This window comes from Magallana gigas, chromosome 9 (genome assembly GCF_963853765.1).
Source record: "Magallana gigas chromosome 9, xbMagGiga1.1, whole genome shotgun sequence".
NCBI lineage: Eukaryota > Metazoa > Mollusca > Bivalvia > Ostreida > Ostreidae > Magallana > Magallana gigas.
The window spans coordinates 25,419,820-25,444,870 of record NC_088861.1 but is presented as its reverse complement, the minus strand read 5'-3'; the positions used below and the strand labels follow the sequence as shown (position 1 = coordinate 25,444,870).

The window sequence follows — 25,051 nt, the reverse complement described above, 5'->3', positions numbered from 1 at the left end:
TATCATAAATTGTTTTTTTTTTTTAACAAACACTGGTACATTGTACAATACATTGTATATGTATAATACATCACTGAGTTTTGGTCTATCAATACCTAACAACCCCAGCATAAAAATTACATATTAAGTAATTGGAGTCAGAGTATATATTTGATAGTTTAAGGTTCAAAGTGTGTGTATGAGTTATCTTTCTTATTTCTGTCTATTAAGAGGGAGTCTACGAGAAAACCATGCAGAAAGCTATTCATGTTAGGTTCTTCATTTTAGTTTCTTTTATCATAATTATCAATTTTGATATATTTTAAGCATTTCCTGTGAATTTGGTCAAAATCTGGTAATTGATATGGATTACAGCACCCCCTATGGTTGCCATTAGCAACAATTCAATAAAGTAGTGAAAATCATGAAGAAAATACCAAGTTAATGAGTAGCGGTATTTCATTTTAAACAAATTTCAATAAAAAATATATTTGACATACATACATATATAAAGAGTGTTTATCATATCCATCATATAAAATTTTAAATTCTGAAGGCACCAAAGAGAGACAACTCTTACAATCTCATAATGTTCTAAAAATAGAATTTCACTGATCTTATTTCATTAAAATTCTAAGAGCTATAACACCTGATACACACTTTAGAAAAAAATAATTTTTGTATTTTCTGGAAGGTCTTTAAATAGCATATTTCCATTAAAAAGGAATTCTTTGGAAACTAAAAAAGCAACAAGCTATGCTTAAAACAAAGATACATCATTTTTATCAACAAATCCATTTTTAACCCATACAGGAATTACATGTTTCTCTGTTATTTATAAAAAAAATATTGTAATATCATTTGATAAGGTAAACATAAAAATCTGTTTTTTGTAATAAATTTAACTGTGCATTTTGTTTTGAAAAAAAAAATACAATATCATAAAAAGACCCACAACTGTCTCTCATTATTTTCTTAATATTAAATTTAAAAAGTTGTCATTTTTGCTAAAAAAAAAAAATAATGCTAAGCTTAATTAAATAAACAGTCTTGTATACATATTGTTGATAAATATTATTTGATAAGGTCAACAGTCAATTATTTGCACTTTATATAAAGCTTAAAAAAGTACTTTACACAGTATTTCTATTAGAGTAATTAATTGCATCTAAACAGGTATTACAATTCATTACATTATAATTAAAGGAATATTCATTGAAAATGTATTAACATAGAAAATCAATAATTAAGGCTAGAATGATAAATTATCACACATGATTTTAAACATCAATTTGTTTTTCATAAAATCAGAATTTCAGAGTAATTTCATATTTAATTCAAAACCAGTATTAATGCGTACCTACTTGTCTATTTCATTTACATGTAACAAACATTGCTAAGGATGCTTACAAAACTTAATTAATATTGTGTACAAGAATGTGTTCAAGAAGTACAAAAATATGAAAACTTCTGGTACTTATATATACACGTATGCATTTAAAATAATAATTATCGAAACACTGTAGTCATTAATTTTAGTCTGTCTTTTAATAATCATACAGGATACCTAACTACATATATTTACTCACAAGAAACATTCAAGAATGGCCAAGGACTAACTTAAATCTGTGTCACAAAATTCCTGTCATTACTGGAAAGTACACAATTAACTCTCTCTATAGTAAAAAAAATCAAACAATTTTTGGTGGATCAACATAATGCCCAGGCAAGTAGGTAGCTGCATGTTTTCTTGCCATATCAATTTGGTGGATTGTCATACCCTCAATCATTTTCAACAATGTGGCTTTGCTATATTTATTGGCAATGAGGGAAAGAATCTGAGTTCTAGTTGTATGGTCTGCTGCCTTCTTATATGCCTCAACTACCGTGTCCGTCATTGAATCTTGTTGGGATACCACTGAGCTGCTTCTGTAGCTGCAGACTACTTCGTCAACTAGATCATGACCTTGACCAGGAGCTATGATGTCACAAATAAATTCAAAAGCAGCTTTTGCATGACGCACATAGTATGCTCTGGTTGAGTACTGCAAGTCCTGTAGAGGTTGGCTTGCTTGAGAGCGAAGGAACTCCAGGTGGCCATTTGTCAGCATTTGCATGGCATCATTGTACCTCTCCCTTGAAGACTTTTGCATATCTGACCAATTTGATGCAGCAGTGGACTGAGACAAATGCAATGCTTCGCTGTCTGACATATTGATGTCTGTAAAAAAATAAAATGTATTACATCTTTGAGGGTTTATTACACATGAGGGGATTTTTAGTTTAACAATATATTGAATGAGCGGAAAACAGTACAGAATATTTTCTGTTCGCATAGAATAAATAAATCTTTTGAGACAAATTTATAAGGTTAATGACTAATAAAGACAATATAACAGTTAAAAAGTGGAGCGAATATCTTATCAAAGCTTTCAACGAGAAGCCCATGGGCCTTATCGGTCCCCTGAGTAACTGCAGTGTGGCTTTTGCAATTATGTATATTCATGTGCATTATAATTACAGGGCTATTAATGATATTCTGGGATTGTTTAATCCAATAAACTTTCTAAATTCTAAAAATTATTTTTAAAAATTGTAGCATAACATACAGTGACATAATTAAACAAATCTTAAGTACAAAAAAATAATCAGGTGAAATTACACCACCCTACCCTATATAATCATAAGAGCGCTGCCCTAACACCAAAACCCCTGACCAAGGGGCCATGAAATTCATAATTTTGAAAGAAGCACTCTTCTTCATCATAACTTTGTACATAATTCATCGAATTAATACACAAGATTGACAGTGGAGAAGATTTTCAAAAAATTACTGCAATCATTTATAGTCCCTACCTAACACCAGAACCCCTGACCCAGGGGCCATGAACTTCACAATTTTGTAAGAGTCACTCTTGGACTGTCTCATCATCACTATGTACTTATAGTTTATCTGCTTTATATTCAGGATCAAAGAAGAAGATTTTTTTAAAAATCAATGTATTTCACTATATAATGCTTAGAGTCCCGCCCTAACAGCAGAACCCCTGACCCAGGGGCCATGAATTTCACAATTTTGGAAGAGGTATTCTTCCTCATCATATCTATATACTTAGTTCATTGGCTAGGAGCAGAGGAGAAGATTTTCAAAGAATTCATGTATTTTTTAATATATACACATGTTATCATTAGAGCCCCGCCCTAACACCAGAACCCCTGACCCAGAGGTCATGAACAATTTTGGAAGAGGCGTTCTTCTTCATCATAACTATGTACTTAGTTCAGGGTTGTCTCTAAAAATTGAAGTAGAAGGAAGAAATAAAAAAGTAGAAGGGGGGTCTGGGGTTGTAGCTTATAGCTAAATTGTGTTTGAAATGCAATAATAGCTGGGTAATTACGTCATTATAGGCAGGTATATACCCCACCCCTCCCTTTGGTCTTAGGTACAACCCTCTTAGTTCATTGGTTTCAGAGAAGAAGCTAAAAATGTTCAAAAGTTTACGACCGATGAACGACGACCGATGAACAACAGCCGAAGATGGACATAAACAGATAGAAATAGGTCACTGAGTAACTCACGTGACCTAAAAAAATGATGCAAAATCATTTTTAGACTGAGTATACAGTTTCAAGTTATGTTTAATACCTTATGTGGTGTATTCTTACAATTTATATGATAGGTGTTTATGTTCACATCTTTTAGTGTATTTTTTTTTTTCCATTTGTCAATTACATTGTACACAGGATTTCTCCAACTGATGCATCTGCACACAAGGTAGTGAAGTGTATTGCGATTTTGTTTATAGTTCATTATGATTTAGGACATTCTGCATATTGTGTATTTATTGTACAAGTATTATTATATGACTTCTAAGGGCCCAAATTGGAATATATTCATCTTGTCTAATTACCGGTATAATATATAATTATAATTACAATAATTCTATGAAACATGTCATCTGATTAGTCTAAACAGTCAATTAATATGACCTGAACTAAAAACCATGATGTAACTAAACATATTCTGATGTCAACTACACAATGAATTACACATGAGCAGATACAGATATTTTTCCGGGGGAGGGGGTATGAGTCATTCTTAATATTTTCAATAATTATACTGTGTGAATTTAATAAATTTTAATTTTCCAACTCAATCTGCTGACTCTGAGTGTTTTATGGAAACTACCATGTCCAATCTAAAAATGAGCTTTACATCAGACAAACTTTATAATGTTGAGCCCTGCATTTCCATATCATTTTAAAGAATTATAACCTATTTAAATAAGTCAAAAAGTAGCCTCCAACACAACCAACAACTATCCCTTTATTAAATTAGGATGCATATCATTACTTAAAAGTACAATGTTAAATATGATAAATCAAGAATTACTACAGTTTTTATACACTCACCATCAGCATGGTCAGTTTGGTTGGACTGAGGATATTGGAACATTGTCTGGATCAGCTAAAAAATTAAAGTATTATTCTTATAATTATACCATCACTAAAATGTTTTAACATATAAAAAATACAACATTAGCTTTAATTATTTATCCTTTTACAGGGCTGACAAATATCTATCAAGTATGCTTCATTTTCAATGTTCCTTCCTATTATAAATCTGCATAAGTAGTGTGAAAGGCTAAGGAAAAACTATTATTGTTTAATACCATGTTTTAAGGATTTTAATATTTGCATGTAATTAAACCATACCATTGACATAAAGGCAACTTTGCAAATCATCAGTTGGGTGTAATGGTGGATTACTCATTTGTTGAACTCTGTCTATAAATAAAAAAGTCCTTGTATAGTAATCATTTGATTACTTATATAGTATTTTAACTACTGAAATAAGCCTTTTTGATTCATAAATTTTAAAAACTTTCTTATCTCAAGTATTTGCTTTGTATATTGTTAAAGTTGTTATAGTTTTTTCCCTAAGAAAATCATGGGAAAACCATTCCTACTGTCACTGTCATAAAATGTCATACTTAATCAATATTTGAAAATAATTACCTCTGATTTCTTCCACAATTTGTTCACCAAGACTGAGATCTGCTTTGTGTTTAGAAACACATGTTCTGCATACAGCTTTAAATAAAACCAAAAACATAATGATCTTATCATCTTGATCATTCTTATTCATTTGGACACTGGAGTAATTAATAATTATGATAATGTCCAATAAACTATGATTAACTAAGCAAAATGTAATGCAAAAAAAAAAAAAAAACATCTTGAGACTAAGTATACAATCAAAGATGACTGAGTTATGAATGGACCAGAAACAACATACAACCTAAGCTAAAAATTTAAATCATGAGATTCTGTTATACCTGCTTATAATATAATTAAGTAAACTTATGAATAACAAATAACAATGGACCCTAACATATAGTACATAAACATAATATAAGTAGGCCTATACATACACTTAGCCTATGCATGGCATGCGCGGATCTAGAGGGGGGTCGGGGGGGTCCCGACCCCCGATGGAAAATGAAAATTTATTAAATTTACATAGTAAAATTATCGCGAAAATATGCCTCGGACCCCCCCTGGCAAACACAATTATCCTTCGGACCCCCCCTGGTAAAATTTTCTGGATCCCCGCATGCATGGAGCTTTTGAAAAATATGTAAATGCAAGGAAACAATTCTTAAAAATATATACCTTCGCCTATGGGAACTGAGAGTTGAAGACGCAGCCATAGTTCTCTACTCATTACTGGGGTGATGCCTCTGTCTGGCTTTGATTTTGAATTTCCATGAAATGGATGTGTACATGATCGTTTGCTTCGCTTCCAATACACACCAAGAAAATCCCTGTGAAACTTGCAAATATTTTGGTCTAGATGGGCTGCAGTAATAACATTCACACCAGCTCTGCACAGGATTAAATAACTTTCTGGCAGGTCTATGCCTTTAGAGTTCGCATTCAGGTATCTTAAATGGTGATATGTTGTTTTCACGCAGTCTTTTAAATTATATATCACATTATTGTTACAATCTGTCGCTGTGCCAAAGCAACACCCACCAGACGACATTTTCCCTCCATGTAAACAATAGGTGTTTTCCCCCTTCACTTACTGAAGAGTTTACAAAGGGAGATAATTTCATAACATTTTCCACTGATTTTCAAAATTGGATATCTTGTAAATTACAGTAAATCCAACAAATTCCTTTGAAACAATGGTAAACAAAATAATTTTGATTTATATAAACAAATTAAAAATATTATTTATCCGTTGTATCAGACATATAGCTATTCAGAATTCGGATACATTAAAGTCAAGGTATTCACTCTATTTAAAAAACCTACTGGGATTCCCCCAAAGAACCACATGGTGAACAAAATAATGGTTTTTATGGATAGTTATAATTGTTTACTCTTCAAAGACAACAAAAGTACATGGATTTTTTGTGTTCATTGATATTATGTGAGGGGTTGTAAAAGTTTCATTTTGTACTCAATTTTAGCCTACTGGGGAGAGCTAAAAATAGATTTGGGGATATCTTAAATAGGAGGGTACATCCATCATTTTCCTTATTACTGCAAATATTTATGATCATCCTCTTTAAGATTATATAAATGTAAATGCAATTTTTTAAAGTGTCTTGGATAAAAAAATTTACTTTTGCATGGTTTTCTCGTAGACTCCCTCTTAAGAGGCAAAAATATATTGTTTAGTTTCTCTGGGTACCACCACATTGTGTCAAATGCTCCATCATTGGATCAATTTTTTTTCTTCAGTTGAACAGTTTCAAAAATAAGAGTAATTCCCCTTTTCAAATCTTTTAACATAGGCATAAAAATAAATAAAATTAATGAAATTAATGGAACTCCAGAATTTTAATGCAAAGTTATATTACATCGACGAATATATGTTTGCTATATAATATAATGTTCATTTGATTTGCAAGAAATACAGTATCTTGATTTAATAGTTAATTTTATTCATGGGCCTTGATTCTGTGATTTACATAACATTATATGAATTTGAATATAATTACTAGATTTGTTTAAAATTTATATTATTAAAGGCATGACATATCAGGTAGCTATTGAATAATCATAAAAACCCAAAAATCATGCAAAATGATGTCCGTTTATTATATCATATATTCATCTTATATAAGACCTAATTTTTAAGCATTTATCTTGTTTCTATGTTAGATATTTTAAAAGATGCAGGTTTTTTTCCATATTATTTTTTTTTGCAAATGATTGGTTTAGCTGCACTCCCATATCTTGAGAAATAGATCATAAATTATTTTAAAAATTGAAATTTATAAGTTTAATTGCTCCTGGAATTTGGAAGCCTATTGGACATATTTACAACAGTATTCACTTAATATAAGTGGTTTGATGAACACATGCATCTTTTTCAGTAAGTCAGTATGATTGAGAAACTTACCATGTTTTTTTTTTTACTTGATCAAACTTTTTATGATGTATATCAATGAGTCCACGTACAAATATATTTTTCATTAAGATTTTACCCTGAATGCCACATATGCTATGCTTTTTAAAAGTTTAATTGTCTAAAATGTAATGGCCTAGTAAATTAAAAAAACCAAAAAGTTCTTTGAACTATATATGATAAGAGTTAAATTTGGCCCCCATAATTCGTCATTTTTTAAAGTTTTTCGGGTACAATAAAATGTTATGTTATATTTTAGATGAGTTGATGTTAAATATATTTTTCACCTAATTATTTGATTTATTTACACTCACTGGCAGTATATGACGCCAGAAGTGACGCTAATTCTATAATTCAATCAAAATCAGTCAAAAATTGACATTTGTCTTACCTTTTTATATAGAGCGCATGCTTGAACAAGGAAAAAAATTTGTCACTTATTAGCCTTGGCTAGATATATCTCTGTTTAAAATATTTTGTTTGTTCAAGCATGCGCTCTATGTTTCCAGAAAGAAAAACTGCCTTAAAACAAGGTGTTTTATGCTAAAAATGCAAAAATGGCGGGAAAAGGTTGTCTTTACGATGTCATATTTCTAAATTGTGGGCAGTTGAATCAAAATGAACACTATGTTAAGGACGTTGGATCCTGCGATCAAAAGTCTTAAAGTTTTTTTCTCTTAAGTATTTTTTAAAAATCTACACACATAGCTTAACCAAAATTCAAATCAAAATTTTGGGGTCTATATTCTTCATTTGGCGCTACGGTGTATTTGATATGACCTTTCTGCACTGAAAGTGCAGATTGCACATAAATCGCATTTCCCTCTTTATTTCATTATTGGAATGAACCATGGCAACAAATACAAATCTATACAATCTAAAATAAATAGAATTAAAATCATCTTAAAGAAAAATGTTATAGTTTCTTCACCTAATTGATATTTTGACCTTTTTGCACTGATAAAACGCTATTTTTATCCATTACCGATTCAAACTGTAATGAAATTATTTTAAAGTCTCAAACTTTTTCTCAAATTATGATAAACTTGTCAGAAAAATCTTAAAAATTCAGAAAATCAAATAAAAAGTATGGGTCTATTATGTAAAATTTGAGATATGGCATGGAATAAGCTGATTTAGGCAAAAATTGGGATTCATTTTTCCTTGACTTTTATGAAATATAAGTTAAATTTGCATATATGTGTCGATAGAAATATTGAAAAATTGTAAAATCAAGATATCCTAATGCACAAACTATCTGGAAATTTTGTTCTCTTCTTAAAAACCTTCCGGCACAAGAAATAGTCCTAAACTAAACTCTGTAGATATGTAATTTTTCCTTTACTATTTTATTTAAGATAGTTTAACTGGTATTATAAAATTTGAATTTATTAAAGAATCAATAAATGATGCACAATTTCTAGAATGAAGTTGACCCAAAATGGCTACCCGAAAACAGAGGATCGAACCTCTTTAAAACATCACAAATATATCTGTACAAAGAAAACAAAGAATTACAGTAAAATGACAATGTTCATTTTAGGGGGCCATTTTAGGCCCATATCATATATAGTCCTTTTAATGTAATGTAATGTATTTGATAAAGTCCTTCACAGTTTCTCTATTCTCTGACTCATCTCCTGAAGATGGTGATTTCTTGGCTTGGGGGAAGATCTCGTGCATTCTCTGTTTGAATTCATCCAACTTAAACATATACATGCACAAGTAAAATACTTATTTCCGCCATGTACAATCAAACAAATGAATGTATTTTCTGCATAATTTAAGGGGGAAAATTAAGCATTGTTAGACAATGCATTAAATCATCAGAAATTCTTGAAGAATAAAAAAGGGAATTCAATGGGAATGAAATATACCGGTACTTAAAAGTAAAAGATATTCCATACTGGTAATAATAAATAATATTTAACCAGTACTAGTATTTGGACAATTCACAGAATCTGGGCTCCAAACAATATTATAATTAAAGCATTTCCATGAAACCACAGTTCCACAGCTTGGGTGATACCATTGAGTGTGTTAGAAATAAGCCCTATGAAAAAAAAGCAAGCTATCCAAAATGCGTTTCAAAAACCAATCAATGAAATGCGACATATATTGTGGGAATCCACGCTCTCGATGGTTTAGGTCTAAGAGCGGACGACCAGTCTAATTTTCCATTTAAGCAGCTATAGTAGGCCAGTGGTATCTTTATTTCATACTGAATGTGGCTTCCCGGTGTCTTGGTTACACTTTGCTAATTTAAGCATTTGCTGATAATGCATGTTGGAAAATGCCTGATATATATGGACAGCGTATCACTACCTACGTCACCATAGTGAAACCCAAGGTGAATCCTTGTAAATGTTGTAAAATGACTTCAAATCTCAAGGAAATTATTGAATTGATGATTAAGATAAAATAATTATTACACATTTCAATCATAAACTTAAGATACATGCTGCTAAGGTCTATAAAGTCGCCAGTTTGGAAGATAGCTAGGACATATGATCCACAATTTATTAACATGGACATGTAAAATTCAACTCATGTTAAGTTAAAAAAAAATCAATTTTAATGTTATTTACAAAAATGTTTCAATTAGGTTTATGAAACGTATATTAGTATTTATCATATGCATCTTAATGTTTGATGTATCTTTAAAGAAATTTGTAACAGAAAATATTCGTTATGTAAATGATAAAAAGCCTTAAAATTGTGCCAGCAAGGGTTTGAAAAATCACTTCGTTATAGCCATAAATTTGTGATAACCGTATTCGTTATATATTGAACATTTCTATAGGTTTATGTAAAATTTTTGCCGGGATATGAAAAATAATTCGTTGTAGCCGTAAATTAGTAATATCCGTGTTCGTTTAATATATTCGAGTTGCTGTACATTCTGATAAGTTCAAATTAAGTCTTTAGGACAATAATAGAATGGGCCACAAATTTTTCTTATCTTCAAACAACTATCATTTTTGTCTGTCCACAAACATTATGACCCCTCATAAAATCATATGAAGTTTATGTTTTAATGTTCAATAAATTTTGTGTCATTTTTAAATAAATGGCAATATTTTAACAATCACGAAGTGTTACTGTCTTTATTTAAATGGAAACAAACAGGCGTCAATGTTGCCTTGACAGGTTAAGATAAGGTTTTAACATAAAATGAATTAACGCCTCGTACAGGTTTACAACATCAATTTCAGTTTAAAGGGACATGGTCACCATTTTGGTCAATTTTTTCAGCTTTTGTTATTTCCAAGGCTTTAGAAATGCATTTGTGGTGATCAAATGAAATTTGATAGTCATTCGTGGAGGTATAAGCAAGATAAAGGACTGACAATTCTTTGTCATGTAAATAAGGTTCGTGCCCTGTTTTTGTTTACATAGGTTCAATATACCGGTACAAAAATAAATTTTGACCAAAATCATGACCAAACCCCTTTAAATTTTTCACCTCTGTCTGCTCCTTTAATTATCTAGCAATGCGTTTAGTTTTTTATTATAATTTTAAAGGATAGGTAAAGAAAGCAATTAAGGAAAAATTCGGACACGGTATATACAACTATGGTTCAACATATTGCATTGTGTCATATTATGTGTTAAGTGTTAATTCCTGACCTTGCCCAGGATATCATCTAGTATATACCTATTAAATATATACCCTCTATCTAACTAATACTACACAGGGTACACATCGCCGCCATCTTGGATTCATATAAAACTGTCAAATCTCTCTCAATCTCTCTCTCTCTCTCTCTCTCTCTCTCTCTCTCTCTCTCTCTCTCTCTCTCCATGATCTCTCTCAACATCTTTGTCGGCAATGTTTTTAATGCATTGTGGCATTTTTGAAATATATATATATGGTTCATGGAAGCAAGGCAATCACAAGCGATTACATGTACACAGTATTAACACACACTCTCTCTCTCTCTCTCTCTCTCTCTCTCTCTCTCATACTCTCAATTGCATAATGGTATATTTACTTAACAAATGCAGACCCTTGATTCATAAACACGTTCATCGTTCATAGATAAATAGGACATAAAGTTAACAATTTAAAAGAGATACATCAGAGACATAAATAAAATGTTATTTATGTCTCTGGATACATATGCTGTGTCATGTACATATAGAGGAAATTCTGTATTGAAATGACTGAAGGCATGATTGAAATAAACATTATTTTCTACGAAAAACATGCTATAATTTTTTAACGTATGCTAGGTACCAAAATGTGTAGAAACTGACTATAATACACCTGCATACAAATTTCATACTAAAATATACTAAAACATGTCTTGTAAGTCACATTTCACAACGACCATTATTTATTAACACTGCAGTGGAATTATTGCACTGCAGGTTTCTAAAGGAATATCTATTTATCTAGTTTAACATTGTGAGTATGTTCTTACCGATACCTGACAACCCCCTAGTGCACGTTTCAGATTGTGACTAAATCGAAAACTGCTAAGACGGTTTCGTATTACATTTAGTTATCTAACGAGATAAGGCTAATCACCGCAAACAGCAAATTCTCATTAATAAACAATTGTTCTGCAATTTAAGATAATTTAAAAAGCTTGCCAAGAGAATAAACATAAACGTTTACTTACTTTTTCGATCTAAACTACTCTCTCAATTTGCAAGAACCTCGAATGGGTCTCGTTAAAATCCCGTTAATGACATGTTTAGGCGTTCTCGGGGTTTTTTGGTTGTTCGTCAATATAAAAGTCAGAAAGGCCCCGATTTATCTAATAAGGTTGTGAGGTGTGATAATTACAGACTCAAATTCCCATCAAAGGCGATTTGGCTGTTTCTTTTATCCGACGTACTGATGTACATTAACAATGATTTTGTTAATTTTGCTTACTTTTTACGAACAATTTATAAATTCGTTAAAAGAAAGATGTAAATATAAACAATGAATTATAACGTTGATGATTTATGCAGATTATGGAGGTAGCGATCATTGCAGAAAAAAATTACTTCACCGAATAACGAACGCGGGTTATGTGTTTTTGGCAATGTCGCCACCTTCGTATCCTGCATGAATCACAAAAGAAAGCATTTCATTGTTAAAATAAAATAAAAAGTGTTGTCAATGCGAGAAAAGTTCTTTAGCGGGGACAATATTTTAAAAGTCACTCCTGATGGTACATCCAAATGTTAGCCAATTTTGTATCTTTATATTGATGAAGTAATAAGAGCATTGGGTTTCGACACTTACAGACGCATGCATGCGCTGCGTGCACACCCACACACGTATATCTTACGGATGGTACGCATATCCAGAAATCCTTATTTGTGTTATAGAACGTATATCTGATTTTGTAGGTACGCATATCATATATATAGAGGTTTTCATTTATGGAGGAAATATCAATTAATATGCGGTTTTGATTTATTTTATAGTCGCTACATGTGAAGACTCAGTAGCTTTTCAAACATGTTTTAAAATATGTTTGACCCGCTGAAATACGACCTAAATAAATAAATATAGCGGTGTAAACTTCCGATTGTCGCCATTTTATGATATGCGTACCAAATGGTACGTATATCGGCTTAATACCAGTGTTATATTTGCATTGGAAATCTGCGACGTTCAATTTTCTATGAATACACTTTCATGCGCCATGCGCAAATATAAACGTGTTCACGTGTTTTGAGTATATTTATTTTTGTAAGATTAAATGAAACGATTAATTTTACATAACCCATTTGATATCTACTTTTGAAAAATAATCATTAAATTACATCTTCTCTTAAATAAAGAAGATTTTTCTCTACACAGTTTCTGGCACAATATTTTTAGTCGCGGAAGCATACTTAATAACAGGCTGATGTGGCTGTTCCATATCCAAGCGGTGCAGAGAACGCGCTAACGCGTGGTATTCAATTTATCAGCACCGCTTGTTGTGTTGCAGGACCGACGACATCCAAAATAAGCATTCAATGCTTAAATAAATCTCCTTTAAAAGTTCCTAGAATCATAATCATAATCAAGTAGGAGATGATATCGAACTTATGAAAAATTCAAACTAATTTAATTCACAAACTATAGTACATGCAAGTAGTAAAGTTAAGAAAATAGGTCCAGCTGATCCACCTCACGGCAAAACAATCACTTGTGGGTCCCTCATCCACCTGATGGGAACATTTGTTTTGCTTTCATGGAATGTCATATAACACTTGAAAGCAAATAACCTTCTTCAAAAGATTTCTACTTAATTAAAGATACTTTCTCTCAGAATAGGTCTGGAATATATTTCAAAGCAAAGGCAAGGGCTATATTTATTACACAATTTTTAATCAGTAAGAATATTATTACTGTATATATAAATTACTGAGGTTTGGTATACATGTCTAAAAACTAAATGAACCCGGTCAAAACTACATATTAAATAATTGGAGTCAGTATATATATTTTATATTGTATTGTTCAAAGTGTATGTATGAGGTATATCTATTCATCTCTCTGTCTATGGTGAGGCCAAAATATATTGTTTAGTTTCTAACGGAACCACCACATTGTGCCAAATGCACCATCAATTGATCAAATTTTTTTTTTCAGTTTAAAGAGTCTCAAAAATATGAGTTATTCCCCTTTTCAAATCTTTCAACATAGGCCTATGAAAATAAATAATATTTAAAGACATTGATAGAACTCTAAGAATATTAATTTAAAGTTATATTACATCCATGAAAATATATTTGCTTTAAATAATCTTTCTTTGAATTGCAAGAAATACAGTATCTTGATTTAATACATGTACAATGTAGTTGATTTTATTAATGGGCACTGATTTTATGATCTACGACTGACATTATATGAATTTGAATAAAATTTACCAGATTTGTTGTGTATATAAAAGGCATGATAGATAGAATTAATTTCATAAAACTACTAATATGTATCAGAAATTAAAATATTTCTGGTTATTTAAGGATCCGAGCATATTGAACCTTTGTCTCCTCAACCAGACGCTCGGCTGTCTTCGTAAATCTCCGACAAGCAGAGACTCGAGAGAATATTTCCTACGCCGGAGTTCAAAATAGTCTCGTATTTCAATTGTATACTACAAAATTATAAGAATTGTATGTACCATTTAAAGGGAATAAGACACGATTGAGCTTAAAATTTTTCAAATTTTATTTTTCCATTTATAATGTTTATAACAATAAGTATAGAAATTTATACTGCTATGTCAAAATTTGAAAGTAAAAAATCGAGTTACAACAAAATACAGCGTTCAGAATTCGTTGTTTTTGTTTAGATATATGTTGTATTGGTGTAAGATTCAATCAAATATTATTCTATTTGTTGATAATAGTATTTATGAACACATTGAAATAGTTTTTATTGTTTTGTCAAAGAAATGGTACTTCTCTACATAACATTTTTTGTAAACAGCCATAAGACTCGAGCTTTGTTTACATAACACGGATTTCTTAACTCTGTATCTCGCTTGCAACTTGACTTTAACATTCAACATTTTGATCAATCATTTAAAACGCACCAATAAAATATTTCATACAAAAAAGAAAATTGATCTCAAATATTGTCTAAGTCCCTTTAAAATCTGACTATTTTCATGGTATTTATAATAAATATTCCTTGAAAAACAATACTTCTAAATACATAACATCGATTTTGTCGATTATTTGCAAGTACTAAGTCTTGTCAGTGGTTATGATTTTTGCTTAGGTCCAAACACTGTTTCACTTCAGGTTTGCCAGAGTAACTGCATAGGAGAGTTGATTAAAATTAACTCCCAAAACAAAAGAGTTGACGGAGACGGCTTCTCTTGTATCTACATTATATCTAATGAATTCCGTTTCTTGATTGCATCAGTGTAAATGGTGCATTCAATATACTTTCAAGCTAAAATCACTAATTCATATTACCGTTGATAAAAGTGTTCACATCTTGTTTCAAAATCATGTTTGTTTTCCTTTTTTCAGCAATTCAAGTATTTAAAAATCCTTTTAAAATATTATATCAGATTTGTTCATAACAGCTCCATATCATGGGGGGGAGGGGGGTTCCAATATAAAAACTATAATGTCCTTGAAAAAAAGTATACCTCTTTTAACTTAATCATTTCTACAGTTTGGGTTATACTTAAATTGTACATCTCAGGTGATAATTCAGGTATTAAGTATAAAACAGACTATACACAGGTGACTACTCACGGCTAAATAGGAAAAAGAAATTCAGATTTTTGCTAGGTGGGAATAAACCCTGAATATAGCAAACCATAATTAAATGGATGAAAAGAGCTTCCCATCCATAGCCGTTTTCAAATGGCCTTGTTGTTTCTTGGTCTTGGGATGCGTAATAGTTCTATCAAAGACTTTTTCTACAAAGAAACTTTTGACCCAAAATTTACAAAAGCAATACAATTGTTATTATGGACAAAGATCAATTTATTGCAAAGCCCATTCGTCAACTCATATCAAAATATTACATGCAAGTTGATAAACCTGATTTACATAACTTGCATCATATCATACAAAATAGAGTAAAGCAAATTTACTTTAAGGGCTCAATAGATTAGGACTCTGCGATAACAAACCCCCGCTAAAATGCGGTCATCTCTACTTGCTCCCTAAAATACACGAAATCAAAGATGAACTCAGATATGCTTTTCAAAACGGCCTTAATGCAGCATCAGACAAAAACCGCCTGGCCGCCCGATTATTTCACAGTGTAACACGCCAACATGGAAAATCAGCGACGAATCACAGTTTGACATTTATTTTTTTTTACATAAAAAGGGAGATCACTCTAACTCAACATAATAGTATGCAGCGTATATTTTATCAACATGCATTACTTTGGCATGCTTTGAACCGCGCAAGTCTCATGCTCTCATAATGCTTTTAGAATTAATATTATTGTCACAAAGCATATACACAAGTATTTTAAATGAGCTCCAGAAAAACAATGAACTTGAAAGTTGAGTTGACATAGCTTCAAAAGTTAACATCTTTAAGGGTGGTCACTAAAAGAAAGTCACACCAGTGGGTTTTTTCCAACATAATTGGAAGGGGGGGGGGGGGGGGGGAGATGATCTGCTCTTTAGAAAACCTGTCACATATAGTACATATTAAATAGAGTTAAATTACAAAGTCATCTCATGTATATACCTATGAACTTTGTTCTTTTCTGATTTCAAAACAATTATTCATCATATTTCAAGAGGGACTTAACAATTTCGACTAAACCCTGCAATTTATTTTTCAAAGTGCGTAACTAAGTTGTTTTCCTTTTCAAAATGCAATGGCGTGGTCCATAATTCAACGCATTTTGAAAAAAAAAATCAAAGTGCATAATTTTTCAAAGTGTCTTGTACAAATATCATACATGTACCACCAAAACTCAACATACTTTACTCTGTGTTTGTAGAATTTTTACTTTTACACGGTAAATGTTTACAGACTGGATTTGTAAATTTAATGCACACAAATAAACGATGATTTTGGACTGATTTCGGTGAAATATTAATCCAGCCTATGAAATTATTTGATAACTTTCCTTTTCAAGAAAACATTTTCACTGCATGACGTTTGGTGATTATAGCATAATGGATGACACCATTTTTTACGATGTTTTTTATTTTCATGCAGATTTATAACTTTCTTCTGAGTTATGTTATTCAAAATTTACATTATGTGTAGCATTTATATCAGTTGTGAAATTGTGATTTTATGAACTTCATAGGGTAAAATACTAACATCGCGGCTACACGTTGACCAGCGTTTCCCGGTATTTCAAAATATGCAAAGGGCCAAAGAAAAAAATGCGATTAAATCATTTATTTGAGGCGATGCTGGATTTAAAAAATAAATATTTGCTTACAGAGAATTAACAAAAAACGTATTAGAATTTCAAAAGTGTTATTTAAAAAAAAAATAATTTTTCCTAGCCAATATTAGCACAACATGCCAAACTTTGGAAAAAATACCAACTTCGACAGTTTTCCAGGACCACACCACGAGGTAAGCATTTAAAAAAAAAAATCCTCATTGCTTTCATATATTTGGAAGAAAAAAATCCGTAGGGCAGAAATATAAAATCAAAGTACAGAGAGTACTGAAAGACGGGGTCTTGAAAGTTTGCATTTGTAATTTTACTTGATTTACTCGAATATGCTTCCAAAAATTATGAGTTTGAATTAGTTACTTCAATCTATGTTAATTCGGCTTTTTTGCAATTGTCTGATACTTTGTACTTTGCCTAAATTTTACTCAATCCCGGCCTTCATAATTGTAGAAAATTGACACAACGGTATTTTATGTAAAATAAGCCCCCAAGGAAATTTTTTAAAAATTACTACTAACCGGGTAAATCAAAACAACTATATCAAGGAAGATGATTTAAATCATTAGATTTATTCAATTTTGTGATACAAGAGAATATCCACAAGTCGGACGGTATCCGTTTTACAAGGTTTATGAAAACCTCGAAAACTCTCAAACTGCTGAATTAACAAACAAAGTTAATATTTGTATACCGATAACAAACACAGGCACCTGACGTTAGAAATATTTCTTTTTACAATAAGATTCCAAGTACTGGTTTGTCACGGTCGCCATTTTGATTTTTTAGACCGACTTATCTGACACGATTTTCGTGCAGCGATTATTTAAAAATTGATGGGTAAAAATAAATCCGTTCGCCACTTACTACTTTTTATGTAAACTCGAACATCACTTACACGAATTACGATACAACCGTTCCGTTCATTAAAAATCATTCTCCGAAAATCAGAGACATAAACAAGAAATCATATTGACGCAAGCGTCAAATTGGCTGCAAAAAATATAGTTGTTGTATGCATCATCATTGGTTGATTACACACAAAAAAAAACCCACACACCACAAACAATAGCGAGTTTGTTGTACTAATTTTAATGGTAAATTTGAATATATTTTCAGCAACACGTTTTGAATAAACGTTTTACTATTATTATTAGGAATCGAGTTCGTTACTGTAAGCATTTCTAACAGTAATTGTATGATAATTGCCATAGTATGAAGAAATTTTTCAATGATTTGCACATTGATTTGTACATTTTTCTAATACAAAGTGCAACTCATCATTATTCTCTTGGATATTATTTCTTTCAAACCATTTTGATTTTTTTTGTTGCCTTATATTGAATTAAATCTTAATGTATTAGTCAATATGATTTCAAGAGACCACATAATAAAATACAAATGAATTATTCTATAGGTATATGTAAGATCATCTCATCCGGTAGATTCTGCACAATTGTAGAATTTAAAAAAAATATGCCGGATATTTTTTCCCATTTTATTTGACGCAGCACATAGAAATTCAATAATGTCATTTATATTAAAGTTCGTGTCATTCAGGTCGTTAGTATTTGAGGTCTTTAATATGTCCCTTATACCGATACATTGTTTTGAAACAAATGAAAAACTCCGAAATTTTCCGAATAGATTATAGTCTCGAAAAAAAGTGCATAACATGACAGTCTTTAATCTCCTTTACATTTAACAAAAAAAGTGGTTTTTTAGGGCATAAATAAAATACTTCTACATGGAAATTTACTTTTAGTTCATAAAATAGGCGTATTATTAATTCTATAAAAAAAACCTATTCCGCAGAAACCCATTGACAATATTTATATGTATAATATCAAATAACGGACCGCCTTCTGGCGGCCCGTAATAACAGAGATTGTTATACCCCTGTAAAACAGTTCCTATATAACTCTATACGAAAAAAAGTCCAGCATTTTGACTGTTGGACTGGAACTGTTAGATTGGAACTGTTAAAATCGACTGTTAAAAAAGACTGTTGACCGGTGACGTCACATTCCGCGAAAACGTGTTATTGATTAGAAGGGGTATAACAAAACAGTTGTTGACTGTGTCTCGGGCAACAGTTGATCTGTCGGACCGGCTCGCAAACTGTTGCCCGCGGCCTTCGGCCTTGGGCAACAGTTTGCGAGCCGGTCCGACAGATCAACTGTTGCCCTCGACCCCAGTCAACAACTGTATATTGGCAACTCCGCAATTAGCGTGTAAATGTTACGAGACCAACCTTACTTTGGGCACTACAAGTGCAACAGCAATCTTGTATAAGTCATTAAATTTGAACCTGATATTGAACATGAACCTGTCAATATGTTTAAGCATGTTTTATTTATGAAACATCTACAAAAACTCTTTATTTAGCTTTTAAATTACTTTTTTAAAACTTATTGACCTTTCACAAAGTAACGGTAATGGTAATGCTAATGCAATGCATTACTTCAAGAAAATGAAGTAATGATAATGGTAATTTAATGCCCTAATTCATGAAAAATGGTAATGTAATGCATTACTTTACAATGTAATTCAACCCAAGCCTGATTCCAACTAAACCGGACAACATAAACATTAACATTTAACTTGGTTCTTCAATCGATAAGATTGTATATATTATTTGATGTATTGGTCACCCAAAATGTATAATCTACATGTATATAGATTTTGCTTACAGTCCATTGTTCCAAATTTAAATCCAGTTTAATTATAATTAAAGAGCCAACGAACGCGAAGGCAAATTCAGACTTGTTTTAATTTTCTATGTACAAAATTCCTTCAGAGACGAACAGCAGTCATACCGCAAGTAGACTGGAAGCCAATGAAACATCTATTTAATATGTAAGACATCTTTGTATAATCCGTCCTGATTTTATTTCGGCTTGCGCATGAAGTTCGGTAGTATTCAGGTGAAAGATTGTCAAAATAAAATTCACGACTTTTCAAAAATGGCACATTGCGTTTGGAAACTTTACTTTCGATTCAACCTTCAACCTCTTCTATTGATTAATGAGCTAGTACACCAACTGAATCGTCAACGGCGTTGTGCATTCAGTTACGTAACTCATTCCACATTTGAACCCAAGCAAGAATATTTTGATCAATACAACTATTTGTTTATTTTCTAAATAAAATTTGTTTTATACACAGAGGACTTAAAAAGATTTAATGCGTGTTTTTAAAATATGTATTTACTGAAATGCATGAAAACTTTCTGCACTTTTTTCTTACCCGCATACTCAATTCATGTGTTCTACGCGGGCCTTCCGGTTTGAGACTTCGGCTGACAATAAACCCCGTCTAAAAAGTAAAACGTAAAAACTAAGCGCTTTTTCAACAAATTCCCATGAGGTTCCGTAGTAAAAAAAAACCCTTTTCCAATTTAAACCTTTCAACAAAATTTTTAAAATACAGAAAAATTTGAAAATTCTAACCTGGTGAAAGTCTTTTGTTTTTTATGTTTTTATTTAGTATTTTTATCTACATAAATATTGACAGCTGTCCCGTATAACAGGTCGAGTGGATATCGTAATCACAGACAATCAGTATATAGCGCACATAAATGGAAACAAGACACGAAAATAAGTGTACAGATACTCCTCAACACATCGCAGCATCTGATTACTTCATTATAATTTGAATATACCACCCCTTTAAATCCACCACTTTCGGATATAAAAATAATACCATGTGATAATATAGATTTGACCTAGACCAGGAAGTAAAATACCTGTCTCGTCATGTTGCCGGGTGAAGGTTTGTAACTGTATTTGTTTATAAGTAATTATATTATTTAGTCTCAACTTTCTTTTCCGTCGATTTCGTTTACTGATAACTACATGTTCGTGTTAAATTAAAGAGACTTATATAAAGTAGGAATTTAACTAAAATATTTAACAAACCTTCTCAAAAATGTAGGTCATTTATTAGAACACGGACTACGACCCCAAAAATGTTAAAAGTTTTGTATGATTAATAGAAGAGTAAAACGAGCAAGCTAATTGGTTTTTCATAAATTTATTTCAGGATTCTCTTAAAATCCATCAAGCGGCCCGACCATGCTCCCACGCACTTGGGCTCAGGATGTGTTACGGTGTCATCTCTGTGAGACCCCAGGCCCCCCTATGTACTGTGACATTTGTCACATACATCTGTGTAAAGCCTGCGTTGGGGAACATATTTCCGATGAATCCAAAGATCACAAAGTGGTGCCATTTAAAAAGCGGGGACTTAATCCAAAATGTTCAAAACATTCCACACAATTATGTGAACTTTACTGCGAACACTGTGACATTCCTATTTGTGTGGAGTGTGTTTCTTCTCGGGAACATTTAGGACATGAACAAGTTGGCATTTTGAAAATACTAGATACCAAAAAAGAAGCTTTACAAAGAGATTTGAAAGAATTAGAAAACACCATTTATCCTAAATACAAAGAGATCGCATCTAACATCCCAGTTCAGAAAGCTGATCTTAAGAAAAACTCCAAGAAATTAACAACAGCTATTGACAAACATGGAGAAGAACTGCATAGAGAAATAGACATTGGTGTCAGAAAACTGAAATCTGACGTGGTTGAAATAGATTCCAAACATCTGGGTGTTTTAAATAAGAAAGAAGATGAAATCAAATGCAGTATTTCTGAAATCACAAAGTGCATTGCTGATCTGAAGAAGTTACTGAACTCTAATGACGTCAGCATAGTATCTGCTTACAAATCCAGGAATGCTGAATTCAGAAGACTGCCCCCTAAACTCACAGTTTCCTTACCAAGATTCACCCCTCAGAAAATTAGCAAAGAACAGATTTATCAGCAGATTGGTTCCCTGTCAGCATTATCAATCAACACAGAAGAACATGGCTACACAATGGATTCTCCTGGTGCTGAGTCCTCTCCCCCGGACCGACCGCTCATTGATGTACCACGGATCATCACAGATATAAACACTGAGCATGGAAAATCTAATCAATTACTCAGTGTGTCCTGTCTGAGTGATGATGAAGTGTGGACTAGTGGTGATGACAACATGATGAGACTTTACAACATCCACAGTAAACTAGTGAAGTCAATCCAAACCAAGTCAGGGGAGATACCATGGGGCATAGCAGTGACAAAGAGTGGTGAACTAGTTTATACTGATCACAATGATAGAACTGTGAACATAGTGAAGAATACACAGATACAGACAATGATCAGACTACGGGGGTGGTATCCTCTCTATGTCTGTAGTACCTCCGGTGACCTGCTGGTTGTTATGATCACTGATGATGAGAAACAAGCAAAAGTCGTGCGTTATTCTGGCTCCACAGAGAAACAAACGATTCAATACGATGACAAAGGACAACCTCTCTATTCATCTGATTTTTTCCCTAAATACATCAGTGAGAACAGGAACCTAGATATCTGTGTAGCTGACGTCATAGCCGGTGCAGTAGTGGTGGTCAATCAGGCTGGGAAACTGCGATTTACATACACTGGTCCTCCCTCTACTACCAAGAAACCATTTAGACCAGTCGGCATCACTACAGACAGCCAGGGTCGGATCCTGACAGCAGACCATAAGAATCACTGTATCCATATCCTGGATAGCGACGGACAGTTCCTCCGCTACATTGATAACTGTCATCCATGGGGTTTATGTGTGGACACCAGAGACAATCTCTTTGTGGGTGAAAATGAAACAGGTAAAGTGAAGAAAATCCAGTATTACATGTAAATAAACATCAAACATGTTAACAAAGTAACAGTCGCTACATGGAATTTGTAGTGTTTTATATTTGTACTAGTGGATAGAAAGATTTTCCTATGAACTGAAGCATGTAAATAAACTGTGTTTATATTACATGTGTATAGACAAAACCATATGATACATGTACATGTACTACACAACTGTTTATCTATTCTGGAGAGCTACAGATGCTTTGATATTTAGTAATATATTATATTTCTGTTTCTGAAGTACAAATATCAGTGTAATAGTTATTCTTACATTTTTAGTTTAATTTTATTTATATTTTAAACATTATTAACTGTACTAACCAGTATCAAATGGCTGAATTTATCAATAAAGAGTTGTTATTAAAACATGATTTATTCTGTTGACACTAACTGCTGTATAAAATGAATCAGCTGGAACTTGTCACTACGACTTACTCGGACTTAGTACTATGATCATATTTATGCATATACTGAACTCCTTATAAAGTTACAAGATTTTTCAATCTCTCTGACATAGAAAATCTGATTTTTACACTCAAATCCATATAAGACTTGATCCTAAATGATTCAGGTTGACATTTTAAATGTGCGGATGAAGTACTCAGGGGATGATATCAAACCTAATTCAATTCATGATCACAAGCTATAGGACATGCATGTAGTAAAGTTAAGAAAATAGGTCCAGCTGATCCACCTCCCGGCAAACAATCCCACGTGGATCCCCCAGCCACCTCATGGGAACGCACATTTCTCTTGTTACATATAGTACTGTAAGTAATCAGTATATAAGATCAAATATTATAAATTGTTTATTTGGTTTTTTTTAACAAACACTGGTACATTGAACACTGTTTGTATAATAAATCACCGAGTTTTGGTCTATCCATACCTAACAACCCCAGCATAAAAATTACATATTAAGTAACTGGAGTCAGAGTAAATATGTGATATTTTAAGGTTCAAAGTGTGTGTATGAGTTATCTTTCTTCATTCTGTCTATTATGAGGCCAAAATATATTGTTTAGTTTCTCTGGGTACCACCACATTGTGTCAAATGCTCCATCATTGGATCAATTTTTTTCTTCAGTTGAACAGTTTCAAAATTAAGAGTAATTCCCCTTCTCAAATCTGTCAACGTACGCATGAAAATAAATAATATTTAATCACATTAATAGAACTCCTAGAAATTTATTGCAAATTTATATTACATCGATAAAAATATATTTGCTTTATAATATAATCTTCAATTGAATTTCAAAAAATGCAGTATCTTGATTTAATAATTATTTTTATCAATGGGCTCTGATTTTGTGATCTACGACTTACATAACATAATATGAATTTCAATAAAATTATAATTGTTATATATATAAAAGGCATGAAATATTAAATGTATATCTATTGAATAATCATAAAAAATCAAAATGAAGCAAAATTTTGTCCATTTATTATATGATATCAATGATGTTACAGCATTTTGAAAAACAAAATAGAAATAAACATCACAACACAAATCTAAGACTCTAATCCATCATACATTCACCCTATACATTCATCCTATAAGTTCTTATTTTAAGTACTCATCTTATTTCTATACTGAAATATTTCAAAAGATGCAGGTTTCTTTCAGTATCATTTATTTGCATATGATTGGTTTAGCTGCACTCCCACATCTTGAGAAATAGATTATAATTGTTTTAAAACTTGAAATTTGTAAGTTTATTTGCTCCGGGAATTTGAAAGCCTTTTGGACATGTTTACATGTTAATATAAGAGGTTTGATGAACACATGCATCTTTATTTCAGTAAGTCAGTATAATTGAAAAAGTTACCATGTTTTTTTTTTACTTGATCAAACTTTTTAAGATGTATATCAATGAGCCCACATACAAGTATTTCTTTTTTCATTAACATTTTACCCTGAAGGCCACATATGCTATGCTTTTTAAAAGTTTAATTGTCTAAAATGTATTGATATACTTTCATGTTAAATACTGAAATCTGAAAAATAAAAAAATATGTTGTTTTCCCCATCAACAGGGGTGGGGGTACTAGTATATAATAATTTCAA

At 31.9% G+C, this 25,051-nt stretch overlaps 2 protein-coding genes across 3 annotated transcripts; one reads left to right on the top strand and one right to left on the bottom strand.

The window, feature by feature from the left end:
- Nucleotides 1-207: 207 nt before the first annotated feature.
- On the bottom strand, nt 208-6,631 carry LOC105332446 (uncharacterized). The gene is made up of 5 exons (XM_066072292.1): nt 5,656-6,631; nt 4,999-5,073; nt 4,696-4,767; nt 4,393-4,447; nt 208-2,200 (listed from the first exon to the last, which is right to left on the bottom strand). The coding sequence occupies exons 3-5, from the start codon at nt 4,723-4,725 to the stop codon at nt 1,671-1,673; spliced, it is 615 nt and encodes a 204-aa protein (XP_065928364.1). The 5' UTR covers nt 4,726-4,767; nt 4,999-5,073; nt 5,656-6,631; the 3' UTR covers nt 208-1,670.
- Nucleotides 6,632-9,728: 3,097 nt separating this feature from the next.
- LOC109620808 (tripartite motif-containing protein 3) lies at nt 9,729-23,346 on the top strand. 2 transcript variants are annotated; one of them, XM_066070796.1, is made up of 2 exons: nt 9,729-9,755; nt 21,288-23,346. In XM_066070796.1, the coding sequence occupies exon 2, from the start codon at nt 21,320-21,322 to the stop codon at nt 22,976-22,978; it is 1,659 nt and encodes a 552-aa protein (XP_065926868.1). In that variant the 5' UTR covers nt 9,729-9,755; nt 21,288-21,319; the 3' UTR covers nt 22,979-23,346. The 2 variants fall into 2 exon arrangements, with proteins under 2 accessions (XP_065926868.1, XP_019929500.3); XM_020073941.3 differs by lacking the exon at nt 9,729-9,755 and adding an exon at nt 20,959-21,017.
- The last annotated feature ends 1,705 nt before the right edge of the window (nt 23,347-25,051 follow it).